At 50.2% G+C, this 11469-nt stretch overlaps 1 protein-coding gene across 1 annotated transcript in view; it reads right to left on the reverse strand.

Annotated features, from left to right (window-relative positions):
- ABCC1 (ATP binding cassette subfamily C member 1) overlaps positions 1-10433 on the reverse strand; it is a 127894-nt gene extending 117461 nt beyond the window's left edge. The window contains exon 1 of the mRNA XM_032836225.1: positions 10181-10433. Coding sequence (XP_032692116.1) covers positions 10181-10228 — 48 coding nt within the window. The 5' untranslated portion in view covers positions 10229-10433. The remainder of the gene's footprint in view (positions 1-10180) is intronic.
- Positions 10434-11469: the final 1036 nt, after the last annotated feature.

Below are 11469 nucleotides of genomic sequence, written 5' to 3' on the forward strand. Positions count from 1 at the left end.
TGGGATCGAGCCCCGCATCGGGCTCTCTGCTCAGCGGGGAGCCTGCTTCCCCTCCTCTCTCTCTGCCTGCCTCTGTCTACTTGTGAGCTCTCTCTCTGTCAAATAAATAAATAAAATCTTTAAAAAAAAAAAAAAAATTACCTGATTTTGACCTATGTACTAGAATGCTTACTGGAGCACTCTTCATGGGAATGGAAAAAAACGGGAAATAATGCAAGTAGTGATTATTAACAGGGAAAAACGGCTGCATTAATTTTAACAAATATATATTTGTTATATATATCATTCCAAATACAACTTGAAATATCAAAGAATTATGAATAAGTTTTTTATTTAAATGCAATTAGCCAACATATCATTACATATCATTAGTTTTTGATGTAGTATTCAATGATTCATTACTTGTGTGTAACACCCAGTGCTCATCCCATCACGTGGCCTCCCTAATGCCCATCACCCAGCCACCTCGTCCCTCCACCCACCTCCCCTTCAGCAACCCTCAGTTTGTTTCCCAGAGTCAAAAGTCTCTCATGGGGGCGCCTGGTGGCTCAATGGGTTAAAGCCTCTGCCTTCAGCTCAGGTCATGATCTCAGGGTCCTGGGATCGAGCCCCACATCAGGCTCTCTGCTCGGCGGGGAGCCTGCTTCCCTTCCTCTCTCTCTCTGCCTGCCTCTGGGCCTACTTGTGATCTGTCAAATAAATAAAATCTTTAAAAAAAGTCTCTCATGGTTTGTCTCCCTCTCTGATTTCTTTCCACTCCATCTTCCCTCCCTTCCCCTATGATCCTCTGTGCTGACCCTTATCAAATAAACTATGTTGTATTAAATAGTGTGTTACGGGGCACGTGGTCTCAAGGGGTTAAGCCTCTGCCTTCGGCTCAGGTCATGGTCTCAGGGTCCTAGGATCGAGCCCTGCATTGGGCTTTCTGCTCAGCGGGAGCCTGCCTCCCTCTCTCTCTCTGCCTGTCTGCCTGCTTGTGATCTCTGTCTGTCAAATCAATAAATAAAATCTTTAAAAATAAATAATTAAATAGCATGTTACATATCACCTATTATGCAAACAGTGAAATTCTATGTATTGACATGAATCATAGGTTCAGTAAAAATAAAAAGCAGAGCAATGATTTTAACATAAACCTTTTTATTTAAACGTGTTTGTTTGTAAACGTTTCTATCATCCCAGAAAATCCTGGAAGACGACCTCAGTTTAGCTCCCGGGAACAGCTAATATGCACCCACCTACTACTTTTAATACTTTTTTTTTTTTTTTTTACTACTTTTAATACTACTTTTAAATATCTCTGGGATGGGGGCACCTGGCTGGCTCAGTGAGTAGAGCCTGTGACACCTGATCTCAGGGTCATAACTTCAAGCCCCACACGAGGTTTGGAGTCTACATAAAAAAAAATAAAATTAGGGGCACCTGGGTGGCTCAGTGGGTTAAGCCTCTGCCTTCGGCTCAGGTCATGATCTCAGGGTCCTGGGATCGAACCCCTCATCAGGCTCTCTGCTCAGCGGGGAGCCTGCTTTCCCCCCCCCCCGCCTACTTGTGATCTCTCTCTCTCTGTCAAATAAATAAAATCTTTAAAAAATAAATTAATTAATTAAATAAATAAATAAACAACAAAACAAGTATCTCTGTGATGTCTCTTTAACAAGGAGTGCTGCTTTTATAAATAAGGCCAGGAAGTTTATGTGCCCCCCCCCCAAAAAAAAATCGAGCTACATTAGCAGGATGGGATTTTGAGTAAAAACTTCACACATCATTAAATTGTTGATGTCAAAGCTCTTTTAAAATGACAGAGAAGGCAAAGATTGCTTTACACTGAACCCTACTTTTTTTTTAAATGGGAGCAAAACTGAGCACTCACCCTCCAGAACTTCCCGGAATACAAGGTTTAACTCAGCCGGACAAAAATCCTCTACCTATATAGGGAAGGAACGTGAACCTGGTCTATTTCCAGCTTGCTTACTCTTGCCTCAAATGCCAGGAACACAACAGGTGCTTAATAAACACTGCTGGGTCCATTAGCGGACAGCACACACTGGGCAATCAGAACCACCAAGTTCTCAAGGCATAGATCCCTCAACCCAGCCATTCCTCAAGGAGGAACTTACTCTGCTGAGTCATTTTACATCGACGTGTGCAAAGAGGAGTACCCAGAAACGCTCTGGGCAGCGCTGTGCATCAGGCCAAAATTCTGCAACCAACCCAGACAGCGACCAACGTGGGACAGAGGTAAATGTACGGCACAGTCATAGAACAGAAGAATGTGTGGCTTATGACCAAGTTTTACTTCCTCTTTAATTTGCATGGACTTAATATAGAAAAAAAAAATTAACATCGGTTTTTAAGTGCAGGGAGAGAAACACAGATTATTTAGAATATGAACCCATCTAGGGAGGAAAAAAAGATGTATGTACCCACTCACCTCTTCATACATATTTGCATATACGCTTGGCATTCTTCTAGAAGGAAACCCAAGAAACTATCACTAGTGGCTACCTCTGGGAAAAGAGGGAGGCGGAATGTACTCAAACGTTTACTTTCCCTCTGTATTCTCCTACACTACTCACTTTTTTAAAAATAACAGCACAATCAAACCACAATTAACCAAATCAAATCACAGCCAGATCTTCATGTAATCAGCCAGATCATTTCAACATCTCATTTGTTGTTTTTATTTTTTTAAGATTCTATTATTTTTTAAGTAATCTCTACACCCGATGAGGGCTCAAACTTAAAACCCTTGAAATCAAGAGTCGCACCCTCTTCTGACTGAGACAGCCAGGAACCCCTCAACGTCTAGTTTTAAAAGAAGATTTTCCTGGCAATTTAAAGCAAGTCACCTTCACCGCTCATGAAATGCCATTGGAGGAGAATCACGGGCAGCTGGGGAGCGGGGAATCCCAACTTTGTCTAACCCTGAAGGGTTTTCAGCTACGGTTCAGAAACAGATGAGACACAGAAAAAATATACACATTGACTTTAATTGTAAAAACCTGAGACTCATGGGGCGCCTGGGTGGTTCAGTGGGTTAAAGCCTCTGCCTTTGGCTCGGGTCATGATCCCAGAGTCCTAGGATCGAGCCCCGCATCTGGCTCTCTACTCAGCAGGGAGCCTGCTTCCTCCTCTCTCTCTCTCTCTCTCTCTCTGCCTAATAAATAAATAAAAATCTTAAAAAAAAAAAAAAAACCTGAGACTCGTTCCAACATAAATGGGTCAGAAGCCCACGCCTCTTCAAGTATGGCTCTATTTCCTCACCAAGCTTCCTCTTTGGAATTTTCAGGCCCTTATTATTACCACCACAAGCCATTTTATTAGCACTTTATGCATTTTTGCAGAATGCTGAAGGCAAGATTTTTATGAGATGGGCTCTGTAGTTCCTTTGAGTTAAACTCTGATACTCTGACCACTTCAAGCACCCCAGGGCCTTTGCACTTGCAGTTGTCTTCCCCTAATTACTTCCCTCCCCTAGTCCTTTGAAGGCCAGCTTCTCCATTCAGATCACAGGTCAAAGGTTAGACCCTGGATATCCCTCTTTCATAGCTTGTACTCCACCCCCAGGTCCTCCCAGTCTGTGACTCTGTGGCACTTACCACTACCCAAAATTGTTGCAGTCATTCCTAAGTGTAAGCTGCATGAGCACACACATCTCATCTACCTCATCTGTGGCTGCATTTCCAGTGTCTAGAACACAGTAGATGCTCAGTTCACAAAAGACTGACTAAATGAGTAAGAAAGGGTTGTGCAAGAACAAGCGATCAAATCCAGTGTTTTTAAAGACCTCTCTGAAGTTCTTCATACTGGGAAAAATAAATAAATGCTCTCCAAAGAGGAGGGCGCCCCCAGCCAAGTAGCGACCTAACAGGCCAATAAAAGGTGCACTGAGAATCTCAGAGAAGAAAGGGAAAAGCCCCATAAAATGTCAATTACTACCTCCCCAGTCATCTAGACCCATTTTCCGGGACTTGGCAACCTCCCCGCAGGGCATGAATCCCACGACGAAGATAAGGGGACCTCAAGCTAAGTAGAACCCCCACTCTGTGACTGTCCACCTCTCCTGGGGAGATCAACATGAGGGCCTGACGCTTCCGCTCCAACCTCCATCATCACACCCTCCAGCCAGAATGATGAGCGCTGAGAAACACAGGCTCCAGGTGTAAAGAGGCAAGACCTCGTGGCAAAGCCAGCCTGTTCCTCCTCCACGTAATGCGACTTTAGCCTCCTTACGGTCTCATTAAACTTCTCCAAGGCAACACCCGGTAAGCTAATTACAGGAGAAGTTCAATGACTCAAATCTCGCGGGGGAAAATGCAAGGTCAATGGCAAGTCTCGCCCCAGATCTGTTCTGCAGATTGCTCCACGCCAACAGCACTGTGACTTCAACACCCAAGGGACATGGGGCGATGTCTGGAGGCATCCATGTTGTCACAACACGGGGAGATGCTCCCGGCACCCCGTCCGTAGAGGTCAAAGACACCACTCAACTTGTGGGCCCCAAATGTCAAAGAGGTGCGGTTGACAAACTGTGCGCCACACCTACCAACCCCACCCCTGAGCCAGCTTCCTCAAATCCCCCCCTGCCCCCTCCCCGACCCTCAGCCTTCAAACGCTAAGAACAGGTTTCATACCTCCATCAGAAGAAACACTGTCCCAGTTTCCAGGCTGGGGGAAGCCCACGCCTCAGGATGTCCAACCCCTTGTCATCATTCCAGTCCCTTTTACGAGAACTTTGTTTTTTGTTTTTGTTTTTGTTTTTGTTTTTTTTGAAAAATGTTCAGGCAAGTTTTGATGGGCTAGCGTTTTACTAACCATTAAGATAGCATAATAAAAGCTAGACCTCATCCCACCATGAAAACGTAGAGCCAACAGACACCCAGGACACTTGTTTCAAATTCCTCGGGCACCCGCAGTTAGTTTCTGCATCCCCACCCTCCACCAGCCAACATGACCTTGACGGAGCTGGTGGTCTTGGCACCATCAAGCTACCGAGTCAGAGGGGCCCCAGGCACTTCACCAGAAGCTTGGGCTTCGAGGCAGGGGGTGCCCGTGGAACTAAATGGCCAACAGTGCTGGTTAAGTCCCCTCAGTGAAGGAAGCGGGCCAGGGGAGAAAGCACAAGGGGGAAAAAGCAACCAAAGCTGGGCTCTAGAACTGAAGCCACAATAAGAAGGAGGGGGAAATGCAACGAACGGGAGCCCGCAGGCCTCTTCTGAAATAAAGCCAAACCAGCTCCCTGGTGGGCTAGATCTGGACCTCCCACACTCGAATTCAAACGTTGCCTGGACTGTGTCTGAAGCACTGAATCCTGGGAAAGGAGGGAGGGGGCAAGGCTCAGTGCTGACCCTTGCAAGGTAGACTCTATGCTATCAAGCGTGGAAGCCAGAGAGCCCGGCCTCCCCGGGTATCCGTTCCAGACAGGTGAGTGACTATTCTGTCCTTAGAGACCTCTGCAGAGAGACTACAGCCCAGCTCAGAAGCCATGCCAGCGTTCTGTGTCATTTATGTCTTCCACAAGTATCTACTGGGCACCTACTAGGTCCCAGGCACCATTCTAAGTGCAAGGATTGTGGCCATAAATAAACCCAGGCCAAATACAAAACAAAACACCGCTGGGCCTGTGGAGTTGACCTGTTGGTGGGAGTTTACAGAGAATAAACAAAATTAGTAAAAATATCTTATGTATTAGATTGGCTGGGGTGGGGAAGGGTAGAGGAGGGAATGCAAAGGATTAGTGGAACAAAGAAGTGGCAGGGAGTCAGAAAAAAACTGCCTAAGGTGATCTGAACAAATACTTGAAGGTAAAGAAGTATTCCAAGCAAGTGCAAAGGCCCTGAGGCGGTCTAGTAACCAGTGTGGTAGAAGTGAAGCGAGACTGAAAGTAGCAGGTAAGGAGCTCAGTGAGGTGACAGGCCAGATTCTGCAGACTCTAGTAGGCCTAAGCCTTTCAGCTTCTATCTGAGTCCAAGTCTGGAGTCAAGCGTCGGGAGTGGGGGGGTGTGGATGGGACCTGACCTGTGTCTTCAACAGGCCCCCGCTGGCCGCTGCATTGAGACGAGACTCCAGGGGTCAAGGATGGAAGCAGGGAAAGGAGTATGGAGGGAATGCTCAAATCCTAGAGTGAGCCAACCGACAGTGGCTCTGGCCAGAATGCAATTGGGCGGAGGTGGGGAGGGTAGGCGGGCGTCGGTGAGTCCCCGGCAGATATGGAAACGGTGAGTCCCCGGCAGATATGGAAACATTTTGAAGAAAAAGGCAACAGGCTGTGCTGACAGCTGAGATGGGGAATGGGAGGCTGGGGAGGGGTGGGTCAAGGATGCTGCAGGTGTGGGGCCTGGGCACCAGAGGACAAGGCTGGTATTACCTGGTGTTAGGAGGGTCCAAAGTTCTGTTTGGGACAGGCTAGGATGGAGCACCGCCCCCCCCACACCCCACACCCCTCCCACCCCCAGCTGGAGAATGCAGTTCCTAAAAGTTGAGTCCATTACCACATTCACCCCCAAAAGTATCACCGATGGAGACGGTCCAGCTGGGGGAAGGAGAACAGGGCAAAGCAGTAAGGCAACCTGGGAACCCCGTATTAGCTCTTGCCCGGCCCTGTCCTCTCAAAGGTTCCCTTTCTCCTCCCCAAGCTATTTACCTTCTTACCTTGGGCCCCTCATGCTCCCATTCCGGCCTCCAGATTCCCACATTCATGCAGGAAGTGGGATGAGGGGAGGATCCCATCCATTCCTGGGTCCCTTTCAGCTCTAACCATCCAAAGGGAGGGAGGGGGAGACTGGAATGAGGGATGCACAAAAAGGCGGAAGTAGACAGGAAGGTAAAGGGATGACTCTGAAAACTGACAGGAAACTGGGGGGGGGGGGGGGCAGACTTGGAGGGTGGAAATTGGGCTCTTCAAAGACTGTTGTGAAGCCAGGAGGAGCTATTAAGAGACAAATTACACTGACTCCAAGGCCAGATCTTACCCCAGGGGGAATGTCTAACAGCTTCTAAAATATTCCTGTTCTCCCACCCCTTGGCTGCTGATTCAAATAGTCCGAGATTTACCGAGTTCTCCGAGGCAAACAGCAGCTCGGGGGGTCAAATACTAGCAGGATTCCATGAAGGGCAACACGGATCTGCTATTTCCACCCACCGCCAGCCACAGCAGGGGCAGCAGCAAGAACTAACTAGAGAATTCCAACCGGTGTCGACCGCTTACAATTATTGAGCACTAACTGTATACCAAGCAGCAACACTCTAAGTACCTGCCAAGGATTTGCTCATTTGTTCCTACATCACTGCTCTTTGCTTCTTCGTTTTATCTTATCCACCCCCCAATTTCCATATAGGGAAACTGAGGCACACAGAGAAGTAACTCTCCTGAGCTCCAGGACCAGGACTGGAAGCCAGGGGATGCGAGCACTCCCTCTGGGGCCCTGCACCGCTTACTACTTTTTTTTTTCCCCTTTTTGACACTTTTTTTTTTTGCAATTTTTCTACACTGGGTCTGCAACCTAATAAATAATTTTTAATAGTTAACACCGAAGGAGAGGCCCAGGCCCATTCTCCCAACCATCATACAAATACCAGCCACAAAACAGCCCCCTCCTGCCAGCAGTGATGGAAAAAAATAAGCCAAATCTTGGTGAAATTGGCACCTATTTGGGTAACAAAGATGCTCTTTTCTCACCCCGGACCACCTGCCTGTGTAAAGGCGATTAAGTCAGTGAAACCCTCACCATGGACGACTTCCACGTTCTGGTTTTTCTGGACATTTCCTGAAGCTCAGAGGCAGGCACTGGCCCAGGAACAAAGCTCTGATAAGAGTCTCACGTGGGCCAGTCCCTTTAACTTCTGAACACACGACCTTGGTCAGGGAGAAGCCAGGCATACGTGGGCGGGGGCAGCCCAATCTCTTTCCCACCAACTGAAGAAAAAGTGAGTCCAAAGGAAGGACAAGCAACTGGAAACCTACAACTTCATCTTCAGCTAGAATGATTTTTTTAAAATGCACTGTTTAATTCTGTTCAGGCCACAGGCTCGGCCTCTTACTAGGTGATCACATTTTCTCTTCAAACAACCATAACCATAAAAAGCCCTTTTTTTTTTTTGAAACCTGCCCCCATTTTACAGATGCAGAACCTGAGCACACAACAGTCAAGTGGCTTGGCCAAGTTCACATGGTTTAATTGGCTGGGAGGTGGGCCTTGAGTATGCCACCCTGGAAAACACAAAAGCTACCTTCTTTCTGTTCCATTTGGTTTCTCCTGCTACCTGGAAGTTTTCAGGCAGTAGTGGCCAGCTCTCAAACTCTAGTTCCAGGCCCCTAACACCCCCTCCCGCACCCAAAACGGGGGCATCCAGGAATCCAGAAAGAAAGAGGCAGAGGAAATTCTGCAAGGTGAAAGACTGGGCGAAGAGGGAGGGTCTGCCAGTGAAGACCAGCCATTACCTTCCCTAAGCAAAACAACCACCTGATCATTTCTGTAGCAAGAAGTCCAAAGCCAAAAAAACCCAAGTGGTTTTCCTGGGTGAGCTTCTTAAGCTAAATACACAGAGAGCACCTCAAAACACACCCCGCTTTTGAAAACCTCATTAATCATCGATGGCCAGTTGTCATCAATAAAGCACATCCCGATGCAAAATCTAATTTATGGTCGCCTATATTTTCCCCCCTGTGTAACCTGGGAGAAGAAAATAAACAAGGAAACAAACACTCCAGAACTCACAGCAACACTCGACCAGATCCCCCTCTGGGTCTTTGCAGAGATAATCTTGGTGCTGTTACACCTGGTACAGGGAGCGGGGACTCCACAGGTGTTTCCAGAGTCCTACCTTCCAAATGCTCTCCAATCCCCCAGCCGCAACCCCCAACCCTGAATGCAAAATCATCTTTCTGACTTCCAGCGGGAGAGTAACCCTGAAAACTGGGGACATACTGAGCTGTATTTGGTTGATATCCCCCAAAAGAAAGCCTTCCCCTGGAGCCCTCCGGGATGACTTTTTCAACACTCCAAAGGCAGTCTGCACCACAAAACAGGACAAGGAGGTATTTTTGGATGCTAATCACCAGCTCCAAAGAGCCAAAGCTGTTTTTCTCTCCTGAGTCCTACACAAAGGGTGAAAAAGCTGTCCAGATTTGCCTATTGTGTTTACCAATAATCAAGATAGTGTGACACAGACGTGACCTCCTGAAACAAAGGGGTAAATCGCATTACAGGGAAGCTAAAGCCCAAGACAGTGGGGATTAAACCACCCAAAGTGGACTCGGGAGCCGGGGCCAGGAGCAGCAGTGAACACGCAGAGGAAAACTTGCCAGGGTACAAGCCACGTGCATCCCCAGAGAGGGGCCTCGCATTACAGAGATGGGATGACAAAGGTACCAGGATCCCGGACATCCTCGGGAAGGTGGGGGGGGGGCACCCAAACCTGACCCAAGGGTCAGGTGAGACATGGCAGGGGTGAGCACCCCTACCTTCTTCCCTGCCTGTTCCCCAAATTTCCCTAATTCTTCCCCTGTTTCTCCAAATTCCCCTATAGTAATTAAGGAGGCAGACAGAAAGTAAAAGATGGAAAAAAAAAAAAACCGTAACCACAGGAGAGTCATGTTGATGAGGCAAACCGGGAAGGGGACAAACATCCCTTCCCACAGCCCGCGAGCCTCTTCCCAGCTCAGACCTTTGGGAAGGGGGCGTTCTTTGTGAAAGGGGGAGAACCCCAACCCACAAAGGAGATAGGAGAACTTAACCTGGAGACAACCCCCTGTGCTGCCCGCCACCCCCGCCCCCATCCCTGGCGTCCCCTTCCGCGGAAGGTTATTTTCAATTGCGGGGGCAACCGCAAAGCAGGAAGCCCTCTCACCCCAGGCTCTGGCCCCCCACGTTTCCCCTAAAAGCCCCGGCGCCCGGCACATGCAAAGCCTTCGCCCCGCTTCCCGGGGACTGAGCCGCCCAAGTTTCCACCCCCCGCCCGCATCAGCGACCCCCGCGAGGGACCCGGCGCGGACCCGCACCCCCTACCCCCACCCCCGGGATGGCTGCGGAGCGGGGCAACGCGGCTCCGGGTGGCCGTGGGTGCCGAGGGGGCTGCGGGCCCGCCCCGCCCGGTGCTTCCCCACGCCGGCCGGCCTTCCAGACGGCGGCCGCCCCCTCCCGGCGGCCCCACGCGGCCCGGGCGGCCGCCGAGCACGTACCCAGAAGGGGTCGGAGCCATCGGCGCTGCAGAAGCCGCGGAGCTCCATGCGGCGGGCGGGCGGGCGGACGGGCCCGGCGGCAGGCGGCTGCTGGCGACGGCGGCGGCAGCGGCGGGAGGGCGGGAGGCGGCGGCGGAGGGGGCCGGGGCCGCAACGCCGCCTGGTTGGCCCGCGCGTCACGGGGATGCGGCGCCCCGCCCCGCCCCGCCCCGGCGCCCCGCTCTCCTGCTGCCGCGGGGCGCGGGGAGGTTGTGTTGCGCCTCTCCGCGCCCTGCCCGTCGCCCACGGCCCTACAGCTCAGCGGGGGCCCGGGCGGCGGCGCGTGTCCTCCGGGAGCCGCGGGGACCTCTGCGGCCGGCCCCTGCCACCCGTTTTCCAGTCCCGCGGCGACGACAACGACAACCGTAAGAGTAACACCAGGAGAAACCGGGTTCCGAGCCCTGGGCCAGCCCCGAGAGTGCCAAACGGCTCAGCTGCGTCCTCGTTGCATCGTCACTAGCGACACGGAGGTTGAGTGACTTCTCCAGGGTTACCGAGCCGACCCAGCCCGCTGACGCCAGAGCTGACACAGAGACAGTAGGACAAGGATACACTTCGCAGTGAACCCTTCACAGATGGAGAAACTGAGGCCCAGAGAGGTGAAGTGGCTTGCCCAAGGACACACAGCTGCCCATAGCAGGAGTGGGATTTGAACCCATGACCCATCTGACGCCAGAGCACTCGAGGCCCAAAGACTCCAATCTCTATCCCAAACAGTTGCCGCCCCCAACATTGTACAAAGCACCTGAGGCTCAGAGAGGTGAAGTAACTTGCCCAGGGTCACACAGCTGCCATGGCAGAAATGGGATTTGAACCCACCACCCTTCAGACTCCCCCCACTCATGGCTGTTAGACTCCAACCTCTATCCCAAACAGTTGTCTCCCCAACATGTCTACAAAGCTCCTCGGCATTTCTTCACCATCTTTGAGCAGCACTCAAACAGCCAGGCTATTGATCATCACCTTACAGGTAAAGAAAAGGAGGCTTGGAGACATACAGACCTTTCTCAGCTCGTGCAGCAGGTTATGTGGAATAAACCCATAAAAGCTGAATATACCCTAAGTTGAAAATGCCTTTGATGTACCTGAACTACCAAACATCATGGCTTAGCTTAGCCTACCTTAAATGTACTCAGAACACATACATTAGCCTACAGTTGGCAAAATCATCCGACACAAAGCCCACTATATATGAAGTGTTGGATATGTCCGATGTAAAGAATGTCCGTGTTATTGGTTACAGGTGCTCT

The sequence above is a fragment of the Lontra canadensis genome, unplaced genomic scaffold, assembly GCF_010015895.1.
Source record: "Lontra canadensis isolate GAN:19392208 unplaced genomic scaffold, GSC_riverotter_1.0 scaffold91, whole genome shotgun sequence".
Classification (NCBI taxonomy): domain Eukaryota; kingdom Metazoa; phylum Chordata; class Mammalia; order Carnivora; family Mustelidae; genus Lontra; species Lontra canadensis.